The sequence below is a fragment of the Passer montanus genome, unplaced genomic scaffold, assembly GCF_014805655.1.
Source record: "Passer montanus isolate IOZ18808 unplaced genomic scaffold, ASM1480565v1 scaffold111, whole genome shotgun sequence".
Taxonomy (NCBI): domain Eukaryota; kingdom Metazoa; phylum Chordata; class Aves; order Passeriformes; family Passeridae; genus Passer; species Passer montanus.
The window spans coordinates 1,417,587-1,431,617 of record NW_024357725.1 but is presented as its reverse complement, the minus strand read 5'-3'; the positions used below and the strand labels follow the sequence as shown (position 1 = coordinate 1,431,617).

The window sequence follows — 14,031 nt, the reverse complement described above, 5'->3', positions numbered from 1 at the left end:
TGCACCTACATCCTCCTGCTGCCAGAGGTGCCACAGAGCCCTGGGAGTGCTTTAGGCTCCGTGTATCTCTGTCCTTCACCCTTCTCGAAGGGAGACTTGGCTCAGGGCAGTGACAGCTTCTTTATAACAGTTCCTTGTCCTGGAAAGTGTTCTGCTCCGTGCCACCCCTTGGACCTGCTGGCTGTCCCAGGGAGCAGTGCTGGGGCAGGTTGGCAGCTGGGAGGCCCGTGCATGCAGGGGCTGGGGGTGAGGTGTGATGGGCTGCTGTGCCTCGGCCCTGCCGTGGTGGGGTCAGCCCAGCGTGAGCTGGAGCCTGGCGCCTGCTTGGAGAGCTCTGCCTTCCCTGCCTGCCTCTGGGGCTTTTCATCGAGTCCTCACTGTCGGACAAGTGGCAATCGGGCTCTCGTTCTTGGGCAGCCCCAGAAGGGGCAGCTGTGGAGCCTGCAAGGCAGGCGGCAAACGGTGATAGATGGAGAGGGCAGGATGGATGCATCCCTGGATGGATGGAGGGATGGAGGGAGGGATGGATGGATGGATGGATGGATGGCCATAACTGGGAGGGGGCCGGCTGTCTGGCGGTGTGATGCTGGCCCGAGGGAAGGGGTGGGGGGCCGGGTGGGTGTGCCCGGCTCTCCCTGCCGCTGCCGCCGCGGTCCGCCCCACTCACAAGGTGCCTGAGCCGGAGAGCGAGCAGCAGCGCCGCGTTCCCGCCGTCCCTCCGCAGCGCCCGTCCCGCCATGCCTAACTTCGCCGGCACTTGGAAGATGAAGAGCAGCGAGAATTTCGACGAGCTGCTCAAGGCGCTGGGTGAGTGGCGGGGGATCCGGGCAGCGCTCCGTGTCCCGCGGGGAGGACGCGGGGCGGCAGCTGCAGCCGCGCTCCGGTGCCCGGTGTCTCCCGGGAGAGCTCCGTGCGTCGGCCGCGGGCAGGAGCTCTCCCGCCGGAGCGGGGCATGGCTCAGAGCCCTGCCCGGGGAGGGTCCCCGCCTCACCGGGGTGCTCAGCCGGCGGTGCTGCCCGAGCGGCTCGGCGCTCTGCCGCAGGGGTCTCTGCGAGAGCCGCGTGTGCCGGCCGTGCGGAGCCCGCCGGAGCGGTGCTGCGGGGCTCCGCGCTGCCCCGGCCTCTCACCCCGCTCCCCGATCTGTGCGTGATGCTGGGCGAGGTCAGCCCAGGGCACGGCTGGCGACTTCAAGCTCTGCTTCCTCCCCGCTTCGCCCAGGTGTCAATGCCATGCTCAGGAAAGTGGCGGTGGCAGCCGCCTCCAAACCTCACGTGGAGATCCGCCAGGACGGGGACCAGTTCTACATCAAAACTTCCACCACTGTCCGCACCACTGAGATCAACTTCAAAATCGGGGAGAGCTTTGAGGAGGAGACGGTGGATGGACGAAAGTGCAGGGTAGGAGGAGGGCTGGGGCATGTGCGTATGTGTGGGGGGTGTGTGTGTTACCAAGTTCTTTTTAGATGGAACAAACACATCTGCTGCTGGTGTCCCCAGACACTGGCATGCTGCCCTCCACCATCTTATTGAAGCACTCCTCGGGATTCTTGATGGTCACCACTTCTCTTGTCCCTCTTTTGGGATAAAACTGAAATCTCAAGGCAACAGAACATGACAGGTCTCCAAAGGAGAATTCAGGTATCTGGTTTCCAGCTTGGCCGGGTTTAGTTCTTCTCTTTTTGCTTCCCTCTCCCCTGAAGACCTCAGCTGCAGTGAAAGCTCTCCCCAGCTTCTGTCCCTGACACAAACATGGGAAATGGTGGAGCAAGAGAGACCTCAAGAGTCAGGATTTAGTGCACAAATCTGGCATAGTTTTTGCTCTAGATTGAATCAGATGAGTTCTCAAGCAGGACCACAGACTGTTAGTTGGTTGGGGCTGAAATCCTCTTTCACACTCTTGCCAAGTGCTTATGTCCAGTTTACTGATAGACAGCTCTTTAACAGTGTAAAACAGGCTTTCAGCAGGTATTACAGCAGCCACAGTTATACCATCTCCTTGAGCTGAAATGCGTTAGAGGGCATTCCCTGGAGTGTTTTGGGCTTGATTCTCTGTGTGAGACCCTGTTCCTCTACCTTTGTAGCCACTTATGTGGCTGTGGAGGGGGATTTAAGTCAGTAGCGTCTGACACCAGGTCCTTGCTGGTGTAGATGTGTGGGATCTGAGATTTGGGGAGCTGGACTGTGGTCACAGCTGCCTTTTGAAAACCATTATTGAAGTCATGGGTTAGTTATGCGTTCTTCAGACAGTTTACTCTCATAATTATAAAGAAGTATATATAAGTATGTATAAAACTCTTATAAAAGAAATACAAATAAAGATTATCAGAAGGTAGTCTCAAATGACGATCCAGTTTTAAAAGTATCCAGTGTTGCTGAAATAATCTACTTTCCAAAATATGATCTCTCCTAATTCTTGTGTCAGCTTTTGAGACCGTTTTTATCACTAAAAATTCAGAACTTACTGTCTTCAGTGCAATTGCTGTCAACATAAATTTATGAAAAAGGAAGCAGATTCTGGGAATCAGTGAATATTTAAAACATCCACTTGCTCTCTAGGATGAGTTGTCATATATTTAACGGTTTGTCCAGGAAATGTTGCAGGCTTTGTTAATTTATCTTGTTCGACAAAAAGTGTCTTCTTATATAATGCATATACAATAAATGTGACCCGCTTTCTATAGAAGGATTTATTGCTGCAGATGGAAAAACAATAATCATGGCTGTAAGCTATGAAAGTTGGAAAAACCTGAAAGAAATTGGTTTTGTGAAGAAGTAAATTTTTTCCATGTGTTATGAAATTATTTATAGTCCACTCTCAGGAATAAGTTGTACTGCTGTGTGTATATAACCAAGATGTGGCCACAGAGCAGAAACTGACAGATAATAAAATAATAGTCCAGAATGCAGTTTGCAGTATCTGGCAAAACTGCTGACTGGTAATAGATTTTGATATACTTTATGGGGTGGAGGGTTTTGTACTGCCAGCTAACTTGATCCATTGTTTGTGCAGACAAAGAAGGCATCATATATGGTTGTACTTCAAGGCACAGCTTCTATAACTGCCATTTGAGATGGCTTGTTAGTTTATAAAATCTATTGTTTTGAAAAATATTTTAAAAGTAAACAGCTAATTTTAAATCAAAGTAAAGAGTTTTTCCCTTGGAAAATCTGGCAAGTGTTAACTTGAATTAGGCATACATATGCACACAGACACGTGTATATGTACATGTATATAATCACAGACTAATAAATGTCTCCCCTGTGGAGTTATAAAGCTTGAACATTCATTACAGGGCATCCTTCTGCACCACTGTTCCATTGCACTGTGGAGTAATAGTTCAGTGCTCGAGTGAAAAGCAACAGAATCAGGGCTTGCCTCTTTGTGAGTTTAACAAAATCCTGTCATTTCAAGTTCTTTTATTTTTCAGTGGTGTCATTGTCGTTATTCAAATGCTTTGGAAAATGCCCAGGGTATTCAATCTGCAGACTCACAACCTTAAAAAATAATGTCACAAACACTTGAATTCTGACAGCGTTGTTTTTTTTTTTTAATTTAGCTGTGATTTATTCTACTTTGTTAGCTCAATATGTTTAATACACTGTTAACTTGGCACAGTGCCACAGAGCAGGAAAGATTGTAAGTGACAAATACTGCATTATTTATGACTACAACTTGATATATACAATTGTTTATGCTTTTCCTCTTAGGGGACTCTGTAGTGATAAATAACATGTCAGATCAAATAATTTTTACAAAGATGCTTGGGAATGTAGACGCTACATTAGCGTGTTCCTAAATTACACTTTCCAGCATCAAGCATTTGATGGAAAAACTGAGTGTCTCCGTTTTTTCAGTCTCTCACTGAAAAGACACATTTGCAATTAGTTTTTTACTAATATATTCCTCTTTCCAAAATGCCCCGTTACACCTTAATTTTTATTTCACCACTTTCCACTGATTACTTTTTTCCTCTGCCTTTGACTACCTATGTGTTGCTCCTTTAGTGGAGCAATTATTCTCACTACTGCTCATTGTTGTCTCTGTCTCATGCTGCTGGGGAATATAATTAATGGTTTTCTTGCCTGCAGAGTTTGGCCACTTGGGAGAATGAAAACAAGATCTACTGCAAACAAACTCTTATTGAAGGAGATGGTCCCAAAACATACTGGACTCGAGAATTAGCTAATGAGGAGCTGATTTTGGTAAGAACCTTGAACTCCCTCAATATGTGCACCATATTAACAGGGTTTTTTGTTACCACATAGTATGAGTTATTATTTTTTCTTACTTAAATCTATCTGGAAGACTACCATTTTTATAATCTTCTACCTTACAATTAATACATTGCTTTTTTTTTTCCTTTTATTTTTTTTTAAACAAATGGATATATATGCATGTTCTGACTTGCATTTGATTGTTAAAACTTTCACCATACTAGTACTGGTAGAATAATCACAAGTTGGTGACTTCTGCTCTGTAAATTCACAACATCATCAAAGAATTTGCTTGATTTATTGCAGATTTTCTCTGGTGAAAGTGAGATCAAGGCATTTGACCTCATTTCTTGAGAATCTTCTTTTTAGGCACGTGCATAATACTGCTTCTTATCCATGGTCACATGGCATATAGCAGGAAAGATATGCATGTTGTTAGTATGCTCTAATCCCTCCTGTTTATCAAAAACATGTCGTTTCTTCCCATATCTCTGCCACCTTCCCCACTTCCCCGATCACCTCCAAGTCAGATTGAGAATTGCCTTAATGAGTTTCTTAGAAATACAAAGATTTGCACGTTTGCTGCCAGCCAATATCCCCCCAGTGGTGTGTGAGCTTCCATCTGGCTGCAGGGTGACTGTGGGCATCTGAGCAGCACCTCTGCAACTGCCTGGCTGTGCCCACCCTCAGTCACACACAGTTTGTTTATTCAGATTGTGCTTACTCTGTTAGAGTTCTCCCTGCTGCATCTTTTCTCAGTAGTCACTCCAGATTAATTTACCAATATCTGCACCTGTGTAAAGACACAGGAGCACAGTTCAGCTCAAGTTCAGAATCATTTCATTGCACATGTTCTAACTAGTGAATTCTGGATAAATAAGTGATTAGATTGTTATGCCTCATCAGTTTGAACATGGAAGACAGGCTCCTGGAGTGGTGGGTAAGAAAACATCAAAGCACAGAGGTTTTATTTCTAACTATCACACTAAGTAAACCTCTGCACTTTAAAAAACAAACAGCCTCCCCAGTGTTTCTCTAAAGCAGATGAAGTTCTGTTTTTAAGATTGTATCTGAAACAAAAACAGGACCCAAACCTAACCAAGCATAAACAAAACCTTCTAAGGTGTTAATATTATTCCAGACATCTTGGAACTGTTCACCCACATGAGGACGTGTGCTGTTAGTGAAATCACACTGATTTCTGATGAATAAATACTCCAAGCTGCATAATTTCTTTTGACTCAACCACTGGAATTCTTTATATTGTCACAAAACTTTAGGAGGCAAAGTACTTTGATCTCTTCTTTGCATCTTTAGATGAAATGCAGTGGACAAAATATATTCTCAACTATAACTTTTCTAGCTTTCTAACAGTACATTTCTGTAGTTTATTATTTAAGCAACAAGCTGAAGAGGCAACTGTTAAATAAAGTGCACTGCTCTGAACAAAGCAAGAAAGCGCTCATAATGCAATTGCCTCCTGCCAGCAGCAATGTGAACTTACCTGCTGGGGAGGAATAATGAACCTGGCTAAGCATCCAGAGGGATTCAAAAATTTAAAGCCATCCAAGCTTTTTTCTTGTTTAATACAGCCTGTTGAACTTTTGTGAATTAATTATTTTTCCAATTAGGATATAAATTAGAACAACTTGCTTCTTATTAAAATATTTCCTTTTATGGGAACTCAGAACTTTTGATAAGTTGGTTTCCTGGTTAATTTGCTTGCCATTAGAATATACATATTTCTTTTAATCTGTGTATGTGTAGATTCAACTTCCAGTCATTATATATTGTGTATAAAAGAACCTAAATACTATGCCTGGAATTTGTTATTGCAAATATTTCTCTTAACACCACTGATCAAGCCACCTCTTAGAAGAACTTTCTGGTTGTGAAGCTAAACCAATGGAAAACCTTGAGTCTTTCAATGTAAAGAAAGCTTTCATTGAATCATTATTTGAATGCTTTTTAACCCTGTCCAATTTACAAATTTCCCTCCTAAACTAAGAAAACCAGAATGGCATGTACTGATTTGCTAGCGGTCTAGCACCTGATGTTGCAGTGATTTCCTCTCCCTACTCCTATCTAAAATGATCCTGAATTATTTGCAAAGGCTTTGTTAACTCTTTTCTGATTTCCATTTCCTCAGAGCAATCCCCTTCCCATCTCGGGCAAGCTGGAATTACATTCATTGGTAGCAATGTGTGATTTTACTGCGGCCATGATGAAAATTTGGTATTTGTTTCCAAGTGATCCAGATCATTCTCTTTGCACTTTTACTATTCAATATGATATACATTCTCCTACCTCTTTTTCTTTATAAAGTATTATGACGATAATTCGGCCTCAGGACAAGCATTTTCAAGCCCTCATGGCATTTGATGGGACTGAGTGTACAGATCTTTTAAATATGTGGGTTGGAGTTCAAGATCTGACAGCCAAAAGCTCAGCAATGAGGTGTTTCTGGGAGTAAGGGTGGTGTGAGACCTCTGGTCCTTTGCAGACTGAAATGGCCCATCTGGGAAAAAAAAAAAAAAAGAAAAAGGAAAAAAAAAAGGCAAAAAAAAGCTCTGAAATTTAACCCTGCTAGGAGGCAACAAAATGTTCTACTGGTTGGAGACAGACAGAAGAGGATAAGCTACATTTTCTTGTCTGTGGAAAAAAAAAAAAAAGAAAAAGGAAAAAAAAAGGCAAAAAAAAAGCTGAAATTTAACCCTGCTGGGAGGCAACAAAATGTTCTACTGATTGGAGACAGACAGAAGAGGATAAGCTACATTTTCTTGTCTGTGGTCCCTAATTTTAAAGCCCCAGAACATTCCTTCAGAGAACTGGGCTTTAGAAGCTAAACTATTGAAGGGATTGGCTGAGGTGTGTTCAGCAGCTGTAAAAGGGAACAAGGTAGGAATAAGAGCCCTTAGTGAGAATTATCTATTGATCTCTTGCCTGTCCACTGTGTTTGGGTTTTTCATCACTCCAGTGAACCAAGATTCGACATTAGATTATTTTATTTTATGTTTGGCAAATTTCCTTGGATCTGAGTCTGCAAACCCCCACTTACATCTTACTTCTTCAAAACCAAGGTCACAATGAGGAGAAGAGATCCCTGTATTCTTCTTTTAAAGCCCTTTGCCAATAATCAACCACTTTAAAATGTTTGTGTGTTACAAATTAAACTTAAATCGATTTCTTTCTTCTTCCACCCTCAGAGCTTTCTTAGAGATCTTTAGGACCTGAAATTAATTCTCATTCAGTTTTTCTGTCCATATTGCTTCAAATATTTAACAGTTCCTGTCTTCACACTTCTCAAGTCTCCCTGCTTACCTAAGGAATGTTATCTGTTCCTTTGCTCTCTCTGATGTGCTCCAGTAAGGCTCTGCCTCTGTTTCTCTATCCAAAAAATTCTTTCAAGAAGTCTTGAGACTCCTTATTTGCTATTAGATGCAGTTGCAGAAGAAATCAAGAAAAGTCATACCCAGTTTGAAAGAAGTTGCAAGAAAGAATGTAAACTGTATTAGACCGAGGCATGGATTGAAGAAAGGCTTGGGGTAACAGGCAGGGGGTAACAAATTAGTTTTAATGTGTTAGTATTGGCTCCATAAATGTTGGAGCTTTCTCACATAATTTTGATCTAAAATGCTGCATTGCTTAGGAGATCCATTTGTTTATGGTATTTTCATAGTGTAAGGAAAATACCAACCCAGCATTATTAATAAAATGCATTTATTAGCCCATATAATTTTTTTAAAAATCAGTGCTTAATTGCCATGACTACCACAGAGCTAAAATAGAAACAATTTTTCTTGCAGCCTGGCAGAAGAATTCCTTATGTCCTTCAAAGATATTTCCTTGGAGTAAAATGATGGTCTTGCAGTCACATCATGTCCTCTGGTACACAGATGCTGAGAACACACTATTTAGCAAGCAAAGGTTTTCTCTACCTTCAGTTGCCTTCAGGTCTCCTTAGCTCCTTGCAGCATGGAGAATAAAATTACTCTTATGAGTAGATAAATAATATTTGGCTCACACAGTGACAGAGGTAGGTCTGAAGTCCTGTTAGAAAAAGAATTCTTTCAGCCAAGGAAGGGGAGGATCAAGTTCTGCTTTATAAAAAGATGGTCTGAAAACTAGAACATTGATCTAAAACTAGAACATTGCAACATCTTTTATCAGAGCTGTTTATTCTAATCTCATCTGATGCACTTGCTGGGATTTCAGCGCTGCATTTTTAGAACTACTGAACAATGTAGATAAAAATTACATTGAATGTGCAAGCAAGGGAGAATGGAAAGGATAGTTCCCCATCTAAGCCCACATTTATTTGTCTTGACTGCATCTTTATATTGTATTGTACTTTAGGATTGTAATGCATACACGGAGTCAGGATATCTGTATTTACAACTCTACATTCATAAACTGTACTTGGATTAGCATTTGAGCAATCAAGATCAGAATATAACACAAAAAAAAGTATATTTCATTTGTTTGAAAATTATGACCTGGAATTAATGCCTTTTCTTCCCTTTATTATACTCACAATGTTTTTGTTGCTGTGTGTTTTTGTCAGGGACATTAATGAACTATCAATCACTTATGTAAGACAGCAGAACAAAAGATCTGCTCTTTGCAAAGTTGAAGGATACTGCTTACAAATATTGGCTATTCAAATGAGACACATTTATATTCAAACCTTAGGTGCAGTGCTGCTTTCATGGCTGCTCATGCCTCCATCGATTTAAGTTTAATTTGTAACACACAAATGTTTTAAAGTGGATGATTACTGAAGAGGGGCTTTAAAACCAGCCTCTGACCACATTTTACACAGTTCACCTATCACACAGGGGTTCTCAGAATCAATTGTAGCAAGGGTCAAAGATCAGAACATTGGTGGGGGTTCAAGCATGGTTTCTATTCTACATTCCCTCCTCAGAGAAATCATGCCATAGTTGATTAAAACTATTGAACTGTGGAGCCTAGATGAGCGAGCAAACATTTTTAAATGATTTCGCTGAATTCTGAAATGAAACATAGTTTCATTTCAGAATTCAGCAAATGAGAAGGGTCAATGCAGATTTGGAAAGAGATTTTGAAGCAAAATGCTGAAATGTGTGATGTGCCTCAGCCTTGTATCAAACAGTGTCTAACTATCTAAGTGTTTAACTTTTCTGTAACTTTTGGAGAGTGATCTTATATAAAATCAATTATCAAAAGAAGGGTCTAGTCACATCAAGCTCAGAATGAGGGGGTTGCTGCTGTTCCCATTAAAGCAACCTTGACAGAAATTCAGAAGCCTATAATAATGCACACGTGTGTGTTGCATGGGCCTAATGCTTTAATTTACTCTTTACCATGAGCAGATTTACAAGGGGGCTTAGGGATCTACAGCCCCTGCTCACTACTACAGCCTTGTCTGGATCACATCCCAAACAAAAAAAGAAGCCAAAGCCCTTTGCATTTTGGCTGCACCCGATTCTAAATGCAGCCTTTTGTAATATCACTTGTAGCTTAGATGTCCTCTGTGCACTGGCTTTCAACTATAACTGGGAGATACCATTGTCTCAGATCTCTGTCATTCATTTGCTGCATAACTTCGAAGAAATTGTATAATATAGCAGTGCTCAAACACAAATGCTGACATTTAGACCCCTTGAGAAATCACCTAATTTTGCATGATGCTGTCAATTGATATCCTGGGGAACATGAGGTTTTGAATTGGGTGATTTGCTATTAATAGCCAGGCTTGAAAGTGAGGGCTGCACATTCAGTGACTATGGCCTTGCAAGGATCAACCTTTTTCTTAAAATTCTGTGAGAGTCAGGAGGCGAATGGAAATAGACAACATGCCTTTATTGTGAAGATTTATATCTTTATTCTAGATAACATGGAAGTGTGCATGTGGACAAAGCCTTTTCTGAGGATTCATTTAAGTAATACTTTCTTTTCTCCATCAGTTTACTGATGGAATCTCTCTTCCTTTTGTAAGTAGCCTCTGCATTTTGATCAGTCATGAGCAGATAAAGGGGTTTTTGCATACACTGGCAGAAGTGATCTTTCCCAGGTGATTTTTTCGATGACACTCTTCTTTACAGTGTGCTCCACTTACCACAAAGCCTCCTCAGCATTTATAAAGGAGGCCTTCAAAAAGCAGATTTGCTCCTACAAAAATATATTACTGCCCTGTAATTCTCTTTTAATCTCTCATGATGTCAGTGGTCATCAGATTTTGAGTGAACTGAGAGAGGTCAACTTATTGGATTATCCCCCCTGTGCAGGGCTTTGTTTGCAGTATGCTTTTGGACTCTTAGCTACAGATTATGACAAGTTAAGTGAAGAAAACAATTCTGTAATTTGCAGTGGTTGCACATTTAAAATCCCATTTTAGATTTAGATAGAAGCCTTGCCTTGTAGCATTTTATGAGATAAATGGGACCTTTCCAAGCTGATGAGAAGGTGGTATTTGAAAATCCTCCTGTTACATCTGAATTACATCCTGTTGCATCTTGCTGTTACATCTGAATTACAATTTGGTAGCATTGCACTTTTTTTTCAGTTGCTCTGATGCAACTTCACCACCAAATAGCCAGGATTGTTCATTCTCTTTTCATTTGGAAGTTCTACTGCTTTGGGTCATGGAAATCTTTAAAGTCTGCCTATTGGAACAGGAACTATCACTTCTTTTGTGTCTAGAATTAAAACCATAGACACTAAACTGCTTTATCCTACCACCAAATACAAGGATTTAAATGTGAAGAATAGAGGAATCCTCCCCTGACCTTGTAATTGTGCTCTGCATGATTTCTATCTCTTTGTAATCCAGATTTAAAGACATTATTGTGTTAAATTATAGTGGTTTTCCAGACTGTGAGAATGGTGTGTTGTGGAGTCCTTGTGTGTAACAACTGACTTTTTTGAATTTGGGTTCCCTGAATATGTTCATATTTTCTGCACTTGATTTTTGTCCAGAGAAATTTGAATGTAGTCCTTTGCCTGAAATCTTTGGAAGTCCAGAAGTCTAGCTGGAGCTGGATTCTGGAAGTACAAAGTGAGGATCCTGTGTCCTGTGTCACAAACATGCTGAGCTTTGACTCTCTGAGTGCACAGCAGTCTGTGGTGCTATTACTCACCCATACTACTGAGCTTTCCCAGAAAGTCTTAAGTCTTTTTTCTTCCTCCACAAATTTTAATCTTTATTTCCACACTCCCTCCTGTAAATCTTCCAAGGATGCTGCCAGTCAGACGACACTGATGTCTTAGGAGCAAGCTCTGCCCAGGAGCACTGTCTGGGAACTGAACACTGCAATTTCAAAGCTGAGACCTACAGTGGCTCCCTTGCAGTGTGAATCACATCTATTTCCATCTACTCTTCCCTGCAGTGTTCCTTTTCAATAGAACTGCTGCTCTGTTCTGAGAATAACTGCTGTTGCTTAGCTTTAGGGGAAGGAGTTTCTCTCTTCACTTGCCTGGAAGAACAGACATCAGTTTGTCAGGGAGGTTACGTGAGTTTTGGCAAACTGCTGCTGCAGCCTTTCTCATTAGAACTGACTGATGTGACATCCATTCCCACTCACGATGTGGCTGCATGGCTGTGCAGCTCCAGCTCTCACACTGGGGCTGTGCCAGCTCTGGGAGAGCACTACACAGGAATTGTTTTACTACTGTTTATGATTTGTGTTGAAGCAGCAGCAGGGGACCCAAGCCTCCCTGTGCTTAGCAGTGCCTGAGTGTGAAAGACAATCACTGTTGCAGAGATCTTACAGCCTCCACAGAAAACCTTATGCCCTGGATGGTCTTGACTCATACTTCCTCTCTCTGGCAAAACTCCTGCTGAAATAATTTTTCCTTTGCGGATCATTTGGAAATGTTGAAGGAAGCCATAATAAGAGTATTTGCAGCTGGTGCTGTGAACATTAGAGAACTATCCACATCCTTTAATGCTCATTTTCAGGTGTATTAATGTATAATCTAAAAGTATATATTAAGCACTGATATGATATTGATATGCATAAAAACAAAGTCTGTATCTCCAAAATACTAACAGACTTGTGTCCCCAACAAAGTGAACGAAGTATAAGCCAGAGTCAGTTTTAAAGCCAAGTCTTTTCAAGCTATTGGCCAAAACAGGTGTAGAAAGCATTAAAACAAATAGCCCAGCTGAATTTTCATAATGCACTGGGGTAGTTCTTAATGCATGCTTTTCAGTGAGACCTTGGCAGTGACCACAGCCAGACATCCCACCTCAGACCTTGTTAGTGCTGAGCTCAAAACCTTCTGGCTGCATAGCTGAATGTGAAGTTTTTTGCAGTCTCTATTTCCTCATGCTTGCCCATATTGTTTCCTTCATGCTTAATTGCTCAAATTTTAGCTTGCCAGACCTGAAATTACATACAAACACTTTGGGATTCAGGTGGCTTTCTCAGACAGCCCCACAATCACTGTCCTGCCTAAATGTTCTGATAATCTGTAGGACATTCCAGATCATGGTTAACAAACTCACTGGTTAAGGGCACAGTGTGCTGAAGGAAGGTTGTCATTGACACTGCCCGCACTCCAGCCTGGAAGAGAGGCTTTGGTATCCCAGCAGGGGCTGTCAGCTGCTTGCAGCAGCACTGTGTTTACAGCTATACATTCTCCTGGTCTTCATCTTTCCTCCACTGACTTCATTTGCCTGCTTGGATTTATATCTGCAAATATCAAAGAATACCTTTGGAACATGCCATCTGAATTCCACCCTCAGCATTTCTAGTTCAAAGTGCTGCAACTGGTTCTAAATATAACAACAGTACATTCCAAATTCACTTTATTTTATCATGTTTATTTATCAATTCATGCCAAGAAACTACAAAAAAAAGAGAGAATTTATGCATCATTTATCATTCTGACAAAATCCATCCTGCCTTGAAAATCAGGTCATTTACATTGCATTCCTCTTTCAAAATTATTTCTTTCTTTACTCTCATCTGTCAAAAGACATAAGAAAAAGTATTTCTGCTGTAGAACTAGTTACTTTAGTAAAAATAACACTTTGAAATTATGTTTAATGTTTGCTGGTTCTTTCTCTTTTGATTGATTTTTATTTCTTTTCCAGACCTTTGGTGCTGATGATGTTGTGTGCACAAGAATTTATGTAAGAGAATAAAAGCATCAATTTACTTGTCATCTGGGACGAAGTGGAGAACTGTGAAAATCCCCAGTGTAACGAGTATCTGTGTGTGCTGTTACTAACACAGTGTTGTATGTGACCGTGTGTGTTATATCTGAACCCAGATCCTCTGTTAAGTGTATTTTGCTTTCAGTTTTCATTTCAGACACTATTCCTTTCCACTTTTATGCCATCAATTTTCATGTCTGCTTTGTATTTTGTAGTTGTCACTTGCTATGGTTTCCTCGGTTATTAAACTTATTGGGCATAACTCACAGCTGTTTGGGGGTGTTTTTAATTGAAAACCCAGTGTGCTTTGGTTAGGACTGAAACACTTTTTACCCTCTGCTGAAGTCAATGTGGAGTTTCCCTGCTCTTGGCAGGTCCTGTGCTGTCAGGGAACACCTCCTAGGGCAACACAAGGAGATGGAGAGCAAGTGGATGGCAAGACCATTCAAAGAGCTGCAGGCTGCTCTCTTGAACCCAGAGCTCTGCTTCTTTCCTTCTTTCTGTCCTCCCTCCTTCTTCGTCCTCTCTCTCTCTTGTCCTCTCTTCCTCCCTGTTGAGGAATAATTAGTGTATGCTGTGATTGCTTGGACTGTGGTTCAGCTGAACCAGACAAGACAAAGTGAGGTCTTTCACAAAATACATTTTGCAGCAAGTTCATAATTAAGGAGCTTG

At 41.4% G+C, this 14,031-nt stretch overlaps 1 protein-coding gene across 1 annotated transcript; it reads left to right on the top strand.

Moving 5' to 3' along the window:
* Nucleotides 1-565: 565 nt before the first annotated feature.
* Nucleotides 566-13,627, top strand: CRABP1 (cellular retinoic acid binding protein 1). Its single transcript, XM_039731942.1, has 4 exons — nucleotides 566-807; nucleotides 1,219-1,397; nucleotides 4,089-4,202; nucleotides 13,297-13,627. The coding sequence occupies exons 1-4, from the start codon at nucleotides 738-740 to the stop codon at nucleotides 13,345-13,347; spliced, it is 414 nt and encodes a 137-aa protein (XP_039587876.1). The 5' UTR covers nucleotides 566-737; the 3' UTR covers nucleotides 13,348-13,627.
* Nucleotides 13,628-14,031: the final 404 nt, after the last annotated feature.